The 14464-nt window shown below is 29.4% G+C and overlaps 2 protein-coding genes across 2 annotated transcripts in view; one reads left to right on the top strand and one right to left on the bottom strand.

The window, feature by feature from the left end:
* The window catches only part of LOC125875055 (inactive poly [ADP-ribose] polymerase RCD1-like), a 485870-nt gene that overhangs the window by 33733 nt on the left and 437673 nt on the right, over positions 1-14464 (bottom strand). The window lies entirely within an intron of this gene.
* Positions 4336-5028, top strand: LOC125875088 (zinc finger protein 10-like). The gene has a single exon (XM_049556169.1). It carries the CDS (start codon positions 4404-4406, stop codon positions 5001-5003), a length of 600 nt encoding a protein of 199 aa, XP_049412126.1. The 5' UTR covers positions 4336-4403; the 3' UTR covers positions 5004-5028.

The following is a 14464-nucleotide window of genomic DNA, read 5'->3' as shown; positions in this document are numbered from 1 at the left end:
TCGTCGGAAGAATCAAACCTAAACTGTGGTAAATAATTATTGTTGATTTCTTATTTTCAATATGCAGATTAAGTTGATTGAAAGTTTTGTTACATCTTGATTTCATTCTTCAATGATATACATCGATGGAATAGACACTTCTTGTTAGCTTTTTGAATTCGTATTGATGGTCTTTTAAGTGTTGCTGGAGTAAATCTTTGGTATATTAAAATCTCAGCCACTTTAATGTAGTAAGAAATTTCCAAGAAAGAATTCAAAAGCAATTAAATTTTATTGAAGTCATCACATTTTAAATCCAAATAAAGGATAAAATTGGAAGAATATTTTAAAAATAGTCTAGAAGATTGAACAATTAAGTTAATTTGAAAAATGAAAAATGCCTCAAAAATTCAATTAATATGGAATGGAGAAAGTATTGACTTGGCATAGAGATTAAGAAACAATAAATGATAGGAGTAGTTTTACCAACTCACCTTTATTAAATATAATAAGTCAACTAAACATTGAAAAATGAATACTCCATCCGTTCATTTTTACTATGTCATCCTTACTATAAATAGTTCACCCATAATACTTGTCATTTTATAAAATCAATGTATGAATTACAATATTCTTCCTATTATACCCTTGATATCTAATTAGTCTTGAATATAGATATTTGAGCAAAATTTATTAAATCCATATCTTTTTTCTTGTGATAAATAAAGAAAAAGTACCTCTTAAATTGAAATCTAGCATATTTATCATTCATTGAAAATTTGACTTTTAAAAAACATTATATAAGGTAGAATTGTAAACTTGCTTAATTTCTTAATGCAAGTGACATTTAATTCTTAATGCAAGTGACATTTAAAAAGGTGACATATAAAAAGGAACAAGAGGGAGTAGTATTTAATATTAAGGGTAAAATAGACACAATGACAAATTATTCATTGATTTTATAAACCGGACAAGTATTGTTGGACATCCCAAAATAGTATAGTGGACAAGTAAAGATGGACATATGAAGTCTTAAAGAACATCTATTTTTAGCAAGAACGACCTGTAAATAGGAACAAAAAGAATAATAATTTTGTCCAAAATTCTAAGATAAAACTTATTTAAGACAATCTTATTTTTTTCAAGATAACACTTATTTTTCATATGATTACGACACACTTAAATATAGTTTAACTTTAATATAGTAACAAAGTATATAAAGATATTGAATTTAAATAAACAAGTTTTCTCTTGCCATTTAATAATAACTACTCCCTAAAAAGCTTTTTTAGTGCTAGAGTAAAATTACAAAGATTTTAGTGTAATTTTATACAAGGGAAGTCGCCCAATAATATAGGACAAGAAGAAGAAGCTAAATAAATGGGGATAAAATATGAATGATCCCTATTATATATATAGACTATTGTACAATGCTGTCAACATTTTATTCCTCAAACACGGCAGATTCGATTTAAAAGAACCTTATTATTAATCAGGGCATTTTCGACGAACAACTATAAATGGGAAAGAATATAAAACAACATATATTCCAAAGAAGGGCATAAAGTTTATTACCTTGGAGAAGAATAAGAAAAAGAGAATGAATCATATATAGAACAGTTTTATTAATTAGTGTTGCAACTTAAATCGAGCAAGATAGTAAATAAGCATGGCCAATATATAATATCAGAGAAATTGACATAAATAGTCGCTCATCAAAATAATAAATAATAAATATTATATTTTTTTGTATATCGATATATAATATACATAAATATATTTTAAATATATTTAACTAACCAACATAATTATTTTTTATCGACCAATCAAATACCTAACTTTTCTTATGGGTCTGTTTGGAAAACCACTTGGTAATTGGAATTGGTGTAATTACTAGGGTAGTAATCACTAGCCTAGTAATTACACTGTCTAGTAATTACACTGACCTGTTTGGTTGCCACAGTATAATTACACTGTAATTACACATGTCATGTTTGGATGTCACAGTGTAATTACACATGTTCTGTTTGGATGCACAATTGCAATCATAAAATTATAATAAATAAAAAATTAATTATTTAAAATTTATACTAGACAAATAAGAAACTTTATAAATGACGTTAAATTAAATATTTAAGATATATATTCTTTTTTGAAAATATATTAATTAATAAACATATTTTCTATAACTAATATTATGAAAAAATAATTGATTTATATTTTTTCAAATTAATATATTTCAATTGAATTGATCGTAACAACTAAAAGTATGAAGTTTCTACGAACATCGTGAAATGCATGTTTGATAAAAAGAATAATATATAAATAAAATGTCATAAATTATTAAATGTTTGACAAAAATATAATCTATCAAGTCTAATTAAAAAATGACGTGCAATGTAAATTCAATATTACTAAAACAAAGGAAACCGAAAATATAACATGTGTTATAAATTCAAAACAAAAAATTTAACATAATACTCTTATAACAAATTTCAACATAGCAATAAATATGATTTATTTTTATTTTTTCATAATAAAGAAAACGTAAGTCTATAACCTTACTTAACAATAAATTCTATTTTAATTTAAAAATTAGAATACTAATAAAATTATGCTAATGAGAAAATAAGCATGACATAAAGAAATAGATAATACGAGAAAATTACATAGAATCACGTAAAGTAAGATTGAGAACAAGAAGAAAATGAAATATATAAAATAAAAAATAAACTTTTACAAATTTTTAAAATAATAAAAATAAAAAAAGAACTTAAAATAATAGAAGTAAAAAAAATTAAAACAAAAAAATAAAAATAGAAATAAAAAAAAAATTAAAAAGTAATCAGGTGTAATTACCAGCAATTCACAGCCTCAGCCTGTGAATTGTAGAGTGTAATTATCCCCTGCCAATTACACAAATTACCTGCTAACCAAGTAATTACATGTCCTTCCAAACAGGACAAAACAGTGTAATTACACCAATTACACCAAATCCAATTACCAGGGCGTCCTTCCAAACAGGCCCTATATATTAATCATCATAATATGCTTTTATTGTCTCTGAGAGAGTGAATTTAAACTAGTACAAGCTACATCCTCCCAATGACGATGTACATTTTTGGAGCTATACATATAACTCTATACATGGGTGTGAGTAAAGAAAAAAGAAATTTAGAACCTCAAAACTCTTAATCTTGGCTCTGCCTCTATTCCCAAAAGTTAGTTGGCATAGTAATTTGGCATATTTATAGTACTACCAAATGCCAATTTATAATACATCAAGATTGAAATAAAGACTCAAACTTAAATATTGTCAGAGTTTCTAATTATTTGATGGTTCTCATTCTTAATTGCATGTTAAGCAGGCATATCATTAAAATCATCAAACATCTGATTTACTAGAATACCAACAAATTCAAATATTAGTATTATATCGAGATAAAACATAAAAATTTTTAAACTTAAAATTATCTATATGAGGGTTCTATTATGCTCTTGAACTTATTCCTTTCATATTATTTACATTCCTAAACAAGGCAAGGGTCCTATTATCAAGGGGATGATATATAAGACTCACATGATTCAGATGTGTAACTAATAATTTTGTTATATTAAAAAGTTCTTTATGCCTTATGCATAGTTAGTTAAAGTATTATATTTCGTACCAAAAAAAGTTTATTTCTTGTGACAGTGAGCACTCCCCATCAAGAGGAAGAGACTAGATTGCCAGTGAGATATCGACATAAATTCCTTTTTTTTTAAAAAAAGAAAAAAAAGAAAAGATGGACGTTAATGCTTAAGTATATATTCTTGTTAATTTCTACAAATATTAGTCTTACAACTCTACTAGACAGATTATAATTATAATATTCCCAATTTTTGTTTTGAGTACTAATTTTCTTTTGTTTTTCACCTGTAGCCATATTGGAGTCCGATTAAATTCGAATTTGCACCCAAAAGTCCCATATTGGCATAAAGTGCTTCCTAACAAAGGCAACTCGAGAACTTTGATTAAAGGATGAAAGTTTTGAGTACTAATTAAGTAAGTCCAACTGTATATACTTTGAGAACATTGTACATATCTTCAGTATATCTAGGGTTTTCGTCACTATTTCCTCACTTTTATCCCATCCTCTCATCTATCATTGCGCACTCGTCATCATATCTCTATCACCTATATATCGTCTTAAATGTTCTTAACATTATCATTCTTGAGCTTCTCCTTTACTCAGCTTCGAAAACTAGCTCAATCTCAAAATCAATACCTATAACAATAATTTGAGTTTTTCCCCTTAACTCAATTCCAAAAATTAGGTCGATCGATCCCACTATCTCGACTCAGCTTCAAAAACTGGCTCAATCTCAACATCATCAACAACAACAACAATTAGCATCATCACCACCACCATCATTTCAATTGGATGTGGAACCCTAAGGATGACGATGATTCGTGGGAAGTTAGGGCTTTTGAGGAAGATACTGGCAATTCCATGGGTGCAACTTGGCCGCCAAGGTTCTATAGTTGCACCTTTTGTCGGAGAGAGTTCCGGTCCGCCCAAGCCTTAGGTGGTCACATGAATGTGCACCGTAGTGACCGTGTCAGGCTCAATCAAACACCGTCACATGCTTCAAATAGCTCCACTTTTAATTTCCCCAATGCCAATTCTACCCTCCTTATCCAAAATCAAAAATTCATCCAAAATGGTGGACTTTGCTTTCTTTACTCCATGCCTAATTATAATAACCCTAATCATACAACAATTAAATCTAGTAATGTGGATCCCTCAAATCTTCTCTCCAATATCTCACCCTTTTTGACAAATAATTTGATGTCTCCTTGCACTATTCCATCTTCATATTTCCAGCCTCACAACATCAGCTCATCATCATTTAACACAAGTGAACCTTCAGCATCTAATAGTACTAGTAACGACAATAATCGCGATAAGAGGGATTCAACCATTGAAGATGAGATTGATCTTGAGCTCAGGCTAGGATGGAGTTCAGCAACACCAAGATGACAAGCCATAAGAAATTACAAGGTGTAACACACACACACATATATATATATATATATTGTGGGGTTGATTCCTTCGATGGACACTCAATTAATATCTATTTCTGAGATAGTAATTGTTACTTGAATGACCATACGAGAAATCAACTCCAAAGTTGTGGTTAATTTGTTTCCTAGACTTGTTGTAAGAAGTGATTTTATTTTCTCTTTCACGGATTGATTTAATTATTTGTTGGGCTAGCTGGGACAGTACTGAGGAGTAATTAATAGTAGTAATTGTAATAATGATAAAAAAGTTTTTAGGGTTGGAATCCGAGCTAGACTGTAAAAAGAAGGTTGCAGTGCAGTGTCATTTTCTACTTCCAGCCCATATGTATATTTTTGGGATCATATCATGTTTGGACGAATTTTTTGTCAAAAATATCCTTAAATTATAGCTCAAAATGTAAATTATATTTTCAAATTATTCTTCTTAATAGAAAACATCCTAATATTTAAAAATTTAACATTTTTTATCCTTATGTCAAAATTTCTCAAAAAATTAACAAATTTTACATAAAAACATGTGCAGCTATTCTCAACAAAACTCCCTAAATACTTCAGATTAATCAATTCTTTTCATTTTGAGATACATCTATAATATTGTTGTGATTTTATTTTTATTTTTGACAACAATGCTTAGCATTATGCAGATTTTTTTAATTAGCAATTTTGTTTTCATTTATTTTCAAAGAATTATCAACTGAAATATTTTCTTCTAACCGAATCTACAAGAAGTGGTGTCGATCAGAGACTTATATTTTAATAATGGAGAATGAAACTTGAGGGTCAAATATCAAAATTAGAATCTTGATCACTTTAATAGTAATTGCCCCAAAAATTGTTGATTTTAGTAGGAGGTGAAGATGATGTGAAATTAACCTCCAACCTTATTCAATTGGTAAAGGAGAAGAAGAACAAATCATGTCTCTCGACACCGTCCTAATTTCTTCTTCTTTTTCTTTTTTCAGCAAACAAGGGTTTTAGAGAACTTTAATTTTGTTTTTGGAAGCTTTTTCCAACGAATAGTGAAATTATGGAGAAAAACTTTTGCTGAAAATAGTAGGAACTGTACATATTTTTGTGCAGATACCATTATATTTTTGACAAATTTTAATAATAAGAAAGAAGTTATTAAGTTTTAAATATTTGGGAGACATTTCTTTGTTAAAAAAGATAATTTAAAAGCGTAATTTTAAATTGAGGTATGGTTTAAGGATATTTTTGGACTTTATTTGGACTCTGGGAAAGAAAAATAAATCATAAGCTTGGGATTTCACTTTGAGTTAAATCGAACTACCAAATAGTACGTACATTATTTTCTTTAACATAAGTTGTACAATAATTAATTGGAAAAAAGTACATTTTTTCTTAACTTGTAAAGATCACTTTTTAAACTGCATATATATGTGCATATTGATAAAAGGCGATCAGAGTAAAATCACCATTGAGTTTATGCTTGCTTGGATATTATATTATAAAGTGTGTGATCATCTAAAAATTTATATTGTTATAAAAAACATTTTTAATTACTTTACTATATACGTCTTGCAAAATATGAATTGTTTTTGTGGCAAAGAAGATCTTGCTCTTTGCCATCAAATAGGCTCAAGATGGGCTTTTTCATGAATCAATTACCACCTAATTTTTTTATTTTTCTAAAAAAATGGATAACGGTAAGTCTCAAACTCATAACTTTCACATGCTACTTTTTAAAATAAAGGTTTTTTTATCGCGAATTAGTAGAAAATTTATGCTATAGAATAAGATTTTTTCATTCACTTCCCACCAAACCACACTTACAGGGAAAATGCATAGTGAAAAGTAGATTTTCACTGAAACAGTGAGAAACTTCGTAATTTTTCCATACAAAACAGTACTATTTTTCTATTTTCACCGATCCATTCAAAATATATATGAAAATAGCTATTGAACAATTTTCAATGAGAAATTCAATGGAAATAGTGATTTTTAGTAGTGTGCTCTAGTACCATATTTATTTGACAGATAATGTTTTACCATATTAATTTAGAGTAAATTGGAAGCTAATAATAATGTATGTATGTTTGATATTTTCCTTCACACAATATATTGAGTAGCTTACATATGGATGTTATTATATACACATAATCAAAGACATGATGAGTAGTAGAGTACTGCTAGTTATAAGTAACACACAACTCATGATCTAATTAATTAGACTAACCCTTATTATGTGGAAGATTACTCTGATCATGATCACTTATTGGTGGGACCGGGGTTAGGTATAGACCTCAACCTATAGATATAAAATATCACAGTAAAAGTTGAGGGTACAAGAGGTGGCTTTTGTCCTGGCCTCCTTGAGAGATACATTTAGAATGAAAAGCTCATCTGATTGGAGCAAATGACCTATATATTCTAATTAAAAATTAAAGGAGTTGACAATTTACATGGACAAATTTATACAAAAGTGTAGTGTCCTTTTACATGTTTAATTCTAAAACAAGAAAGTTCATGTCGATCATTCTTCAAAAGAGCTTGGTCTAATATATACTACTGAAGCATAAATTTAATTTGTTAATTATTTTAAGAAATATCATCAAAGGATGTGGTGCAGTAGATAAGGTTACTCTTTTCCTAAGTAAAGGTCTCGCTTTTGAAACCCGAATATTAAAAAAAAATCTTAGTAGGAAGTGCTATTTGGCTTAGTCGGGCTCCAATCTGAATAATGAAGACTAGATACAAAAAAAATAAAATTAGGAATTCCCCAATTTGTAAAGAAAGAATGTACTTTTTTTCCTTGTCATCGTGTTGTACCAATTATTGCGAAGTCAAATTAGCTTTTACTCTCAGCATGAAAAGAAAATTAGACTAATCGATGGTACGGAGAAGCTGTTTCTGTTTTTATAATATAATTAATTAGAATGTGGAGGATTTAATTTCCATAGATAGAAATTAGCTCTTGATCCATATCCATATGAATGGCACATAATATATACTTCGATCTTGATGTGTTACATGCATATGCTTAGGGGTGACAAATGGTTGGATTGAATCGAATTTGGACGGATTGAATATGGATTGAGCAAAAATGATTTGAATTACAATCCACCCAAATAAAATATGGGTAAATATGGATTTGATCAAATATGGTTTGGATAAAATGGTTCTAACCATTTAAAAAAATTACCCTCTCCCCCGGACACCCCCACCCCTCGGGGAGCCCCTCCTCCCCCACCTTCCACCAATCTACCCCTAATCTGTTTTTTTTTTTTTAAAAAAAAAAAATCACCCTCTCCCCCGGGCACCCCCACCCCCCGGGGAGCCCTTCCTCCCCCACCTTCCACCAATCTACCCCTAATCTGTTTTTTTTTAAAAATAAAATAAAATTACCCCCCAGGCACCCCCCACCCCCCAATCTTCCATCAATCGATCCCTAAATTTTTTTGTTTTCCAAAAACAAAAAAAAAATTTACCCCCTCCCTCGGATACCTCCCCTCCCCCCACCTTCCACCAACCGACCCTAAATTTTTTTTGTTTTCCAAAAAAAAGAAAATTACCCCCTCTCCCAAGCTCCCCCCCACCTCCCTGGGAGCACCCCCTTCCACCAACCTACCCCTAAATTTTTTTTGTTTTTCAAAAACAAAAAAAAAAAATTATTTTTTCAATTAAATTTGAAAATTAATATTAAATTTTTTGAGTGGAAGTGAAAATTGAGTGATCTATTATGGGTCAATATGGATATCCATATTTAACCCATTTTGATCATATTTGTAGGGACTCTTAAAATAGTTTGAAACCCATATTTAACCAATTAAAATAGAAAAAATTACAGAAATTCCACCTTTTAGTTTACTTATTACCATTATCCCCTATAAGTTTTACAAATCTCCAACATCCCTCATTTTTGCACATCACATTAGTGTATCTCATGCATCAGATTAATGTATCTCGCGCATCAGATTAGTGTATCTCGCGCATTAGATTAGTGTATCATGTATAAAATGTAATGTATCTTACTTAACGATTAATGTATCTCGCGCATCAGATTAATGTATCAGCGCTTATATTATTGTATCCGTTTGAGGGATTTCTTTAATTATAAACTTTTAAGGGATAAATTGTAATTTTACTTTAAAAGTATGTGATTTCTGTAATTTGTCCATTAAAATATGAGTGATCCAAATCATTAACTATGAACAAAATAGACTCATTTAATTAATATGGGCTGAAATTGTCACCCTAGATAGCTTAATTGCTTATGCCATGAGCTTATGACTACGATTTGTCTATCTTATTCTTATTTTCCCCTTGAGATAAGTGATGGAAGAAGAACGCTAAACTTAAATAACAAATTAAGGTTAGTGTATATTTCTTAGCGCTCCAGAATACTTGTCAGTTGTCATGTTTTACCAATTTGATTAATTTTTTAAAATTATATGAAGAAAACTGGGAGTAGGGGAAGGAGAAATGGGGAGAAAATTACAAGTTGAGATTCACCCTAATCAGTAAGGTGAAAATTTTTAGTTGATTGGCTATTAATATTCCCCCAAAACTAATTAATTGAATATTTTAGAATAAAAAAATATACATATATGTAAAAGTATACGAAAAGCACTTATATATGTAAAAGTATACTAAAAGCATTATATATAAAGATAGTGTTTGAGTACAAATTTTGGATCAGGTTTTGAAAATATCTTCAAATATTTATTTGACCACAAAATTTGATCAAAAACTCAAATTTTCGCATTTCAAATTTCACCTTCAAAGTCTATGGTAAAACGAAAGCTTATAAGTTACAATTCTTCTCATATATTAACATGATGAAAAATACTATATACATCTTAAAACATTAGTATAATTTTATATAATCTAACTTTCAATAAGCAAAATACGATAAATAATTTAAGACAGAGGACGCATTTGATTATGATAGTGCCTGCATGGCTTTTAAGTAATTTTGCAAGACAATAAATGCTTTAATTTGGTCCCCCTTTATATTGCATATATCAGAACAACGAATTCAGTGTCCACACCATAACATGCATTATTGTACTTTTCCTCTTCACTATCTTTTAACACTCTGTTTGGATCATTGTTATTCATTGTATTGTATTATATCGTTACTATACCTATAACGTTTATTTTGATTGTTACTTAAAATGTATTGTATTGTATTGTTAAATTTCGTTGTTACGTAACAATGAAAACCTCTATTTTATGGAACAATCGATTTGGTGTGTTCCCATTGTTACTTAATTTCTTTTTCCAATTATATCTTTACATAATATTTCAAAATACTATTTTACCCTTTACCTTATATTAGTTAATTCTAGTCAAACCTCATACCCTAGAATAATTAAGGATATTTTAGTAAATTTATAAATTACAATACAGTACGATACAATCAAATCAAACAATTAAAATGTTATTAAACAACAACAAATAATACAATCTAGCCAAACATTGTATCTACCATACAGTACAGTACAATATAATATAATACAATATAATACATTATAAAACAATGAATAACAATGATTCAAACAAGGTGTAAGGGCTTAGACAGACTTTTGGAAGAAGAAAAAACAATTACAACTTAAAAGCTTTAAGAAACATTGGCCAAACCCAAAAAAAGAACCCACAAGCAAATTTGGTTTTATCTGCTGACAAGAATCGACCAAGATTCGGAAAAGTAAAATTAAAGAGTGTAGCAGTATCCCTGTTGTAAGTAGAAAAAGAAAAGTTATCCAGTGACTGCTAATATGGCAGAATTAACAACTTCGTTAGGTAAAAATTTATTCGCACTCAATACTTTCATACATCAATAATAACATATTTGGTGTAATCTCGCAAATGAGATTTGAGAAGGACAGTGTGCATGCAATTTTTATTTTTACCCTATAAAAATAGAGAATTAGTGTTTTTGATTAATCTTCGGCTCAAATAAAATATATCAAAATCTAAAATGAAAAAGTCATTCTAAAAATAAAGGGGGTAAGAGAACAATAGCTACAACAAATAGCATGTTAATGCCTAATGAAGCTAATGATCAGAGAGAACAAAGATAATACTACTAAAATCGAAAACTAAGATAATACAAGGATAATAATAATAATACTGATCGATGAGGAAAATTAAATAACTCTCGCCTATTAATTGTCTACTCTAATCATCGACTTTCACATCCTCCTATCTAGGGTCATGTTCTATATATCTAATCACTCATATCCCATACTTCTTCGATTTAACTCTATCTATTCCCGCGCCCATAGTGGATGACCTCTCACACCTCCTTGCTAGGGCTTCGGTGTCTGGACCATCTCAAACACACCTCCTTCATGTTGTCTTGGAGGTCATTCGGATCACCTTATTTTAGATATCATCATTTCTAATTCTTTCTAAAAAAATAAGTGAATATTCAAATATTTAAAATGAAAAAATATATGATGCTAAAAAAATGTCTGTTTTATAGCCGAACTCTAAAGTGAAGTCTAGCTCAAGAGGATGGGCTGGGGCTGGTAGTAGTAATCATTGCAAAATGTTCAAATCATCTCTTATCCTCCCATCTCGGCCTACACAAACGACGACTGTTGCAACACTCTAAATTTCTTCCACATGATTGTGATTTGTGCATTGAAGAAAGAGAAAATTTCGTCAATTGTGCTTATATATTAGAGCTAATTTTTTTGCAAGAAAAATAGTACTACGTAATTATGTTTTAGAACGTAACACTACTTTGTTTTCAAAATGCAGCAGAATAAATGTTATCTGTTTGTACGCGTTGGTGTATATGTATTTTATTATTAAAATAAAATATTAAGTGCATATGATAGTGGGTGTAAATTTTGGTAGAAGATGACTATTAATTCTTATAACTTATATGACGACTATTAGTTTCTTGTAACCCATATAGTCATTAGTTTTTTATAACTTATGTAACATCTATCATATTTATTTACTCACATTACTATCCCTCATTCTACTCATTGATGATTACATAGAATATTTCTTCACCTATAAATAATGGTGCATCTTCCTTTGTGCTGGGAAGGAGATGAAATATGTTAAGTGTAGAAAAAATATTGTAGTATGTAATAGTGAAAGAGAGAGTTGAGACAAAGAAAATATTCTAAATCTTCAACTATATTCACTATAGAAAATAGAGTATTTATATGTTTAAAAAATGTACGATGTATCGGATAATCATTGAAGACAAATTACCTTCTACGATGTATCGGATCTCCATATTTTTCCTCAACTTATCGATCTCCGATTCAACTGCAATAGATGATTTGAGATTCACAAAAGCAATATTCTGGCCAACAATTATTTCATCACTTATGTATCGTACATACCTCACCTCACTTTCCCAGATTTTCGAATGTCTTAACACGATCACCACATTCATGTTGTATCTGTTCAATTTTTTGAAAAATTTGAATCAAAATTGAATGGATTTTGGAAGAATAGGGAGAAGAAATTTGAATTTTAAAATTGTTCAACCTGTTACGCTTTGCTAGAGATTGATTCTCATTGCCAACAACGTGATTTCGTGATTTATGATTTTATTATTTAATTTTATGTTACTTTTTCTTTTTAAGCATAACAGAGAAACGATTTATGTATCTGGATTATTTGTTATGTTTCCAAATGACACTAATTTGGAGGGAATTTTGTAAATTAGAAAAGAGTAGGGATATGATGTAATTTGCTCCTTACACTATGGGAACTTAGATTCCTAAAAATTTTACAAAATATAAAGGAAAAATTAATGGTTAAGCAAACATATACTAGTTAATTAGTCATCATACTCACGACCAATATTCAATGATAATTACGTAGGCTGGTGTTTCGAGTTTGTATAATATAATTTGTAGTATAACTTTTGTATAATGTGATTTTGTATAATATAATTTGTATAACTGTTTAAAGTTGTGTTTGTATAAATTTGTTATTTCGAACTAATACAAAAATAACTCAATTATATAAACGTACCATCGAACTAGATAAACTCACCCGCAAATTATACAAACAAGACAGCTTAAACTGTAGCTACAACTTGTGAATATGCAAACTATAGTTATGGAGCGTAATTAAGTTTATTATTATGAATATTTTCGAAAATCCCTCATAAATTAATCATTGGGCTTCTTTAAATTGGATCAAATGCTTGGGCTTTATCCATATTGAAAAGTGCAAACATGCTCCCTTTGATCGATGAATTCAAATCTATTTCAGGCCCAGCCCATTGTGAAGGCCTGTTCAACCCAAATTTTATTATTGAAGAAACTCGCTATTTTACGTATCAAATAGACTTCACAATATATTAAAAATTTAGATATGATATGACTTTACGTGAGAAACTAGTAAAAATTATTGTAGTTGCCAATTTGTGGGCGAACTATTTTTAAAAATTTTGTGATGTGTTTTAGGATGTACTGACGGAATTAACTTTGTTTATTCCATTTCACCCACAAATGGTGAAGCGTCTAATTTGATAGGTATTTTTAGAGTAAATCTTTTTCTATATATAATGTCCAAAAAATATTTATTTTGATTCTGAAATCTTTAAAGAGACGTGACTTCTTTATCACATCAATGCCTAGGGATAAAGATTACTATTAAATATCCAACTTAAAAGAATAATCAAACTATCGAAAATTTAGGAAAATCTAAACAAAACACCTCAAGCTCAGAATGATCTTTCAATATCCTTTCTTTAAAAAGGTTTTTTTCTTTGTACAAAGCTCTCTTTTTTGTCGTTTCTTTTCTTTTAAATGATACTTTTATAAATCTAACTTTCTTTTAATTTTTAATATCTTTTTTTTTTTTAATTTTGCAATAAGCCAATAACACATGTCCACTAATTATATTATATATAATAATAGAATGTGATGATATATTCAATACTATGTTAGATTAAATACTTTCAGGATCTTGAACATGATAATCTTACATAGAGAATGTTAGGGAACATACCTGATGAGGAAGACATCATCACAGAGAGAAGCGGAAGCGTTAGTCGTAAATTGGTTTCTACCTCCTTGCCCTAACTTTATGTTACCACAACCGTTAGCGATGGAATTAATGTAGAGAATATGTGGTAACCCTAATGGGTGGAGGGAGGACCAATTTATAGAGGTTATGACTTAATCTGGTACGTCCATCAAGTAACCAATGTACGGACGAGATCTATTCCTTATTAAATATTATTTATGGTATTACTTTGATTCCAAGTAAACTTGGGCCATAAGTAAGAAATAATTAATAGTAATTAATAATAATTCTTACATTCTCCCACTTGGCCCAATGACCATCTAACATTAATATTTAATAAACATTAGTTGCGCGTCTAATAAATCTCTTCTATAATGTCCATCATAAATACCACAATATAACAAACTACTAATGCGAGTTATGGCGGTTGTACATAAATTT

This window comes from Solanum stenotomum, chromosome 8, assembly GCF_019186545.1.
Source record: "Solanum stenotomum isolate F172 chromosome 8, ASM1918654v1, whole genome shotgun sequence".
In the NCBI taxonomy this organism is placed as follows: Eukaryota; Viridiplantae; Streptophyta; class Magnoliopsida; order Solanales; family Solanaceae; genus Solanum; species Solanum stenotomum.
The sequence above is the reverse complement of the archived record's forward strand: the minus strand, read 5'-3'. Positions and strand labels throughout refer to the sequence as shown.

What these genes read in the sequence shown, in the direction of transcription:
- LOC125875088 (XM_049556169.1), top strand. Translation starts at nt 4,404, where the DNA reads ATGTGGAACCCTAAGGATGACGATGATTCGTGGGAAGTTAGGGCTTTT.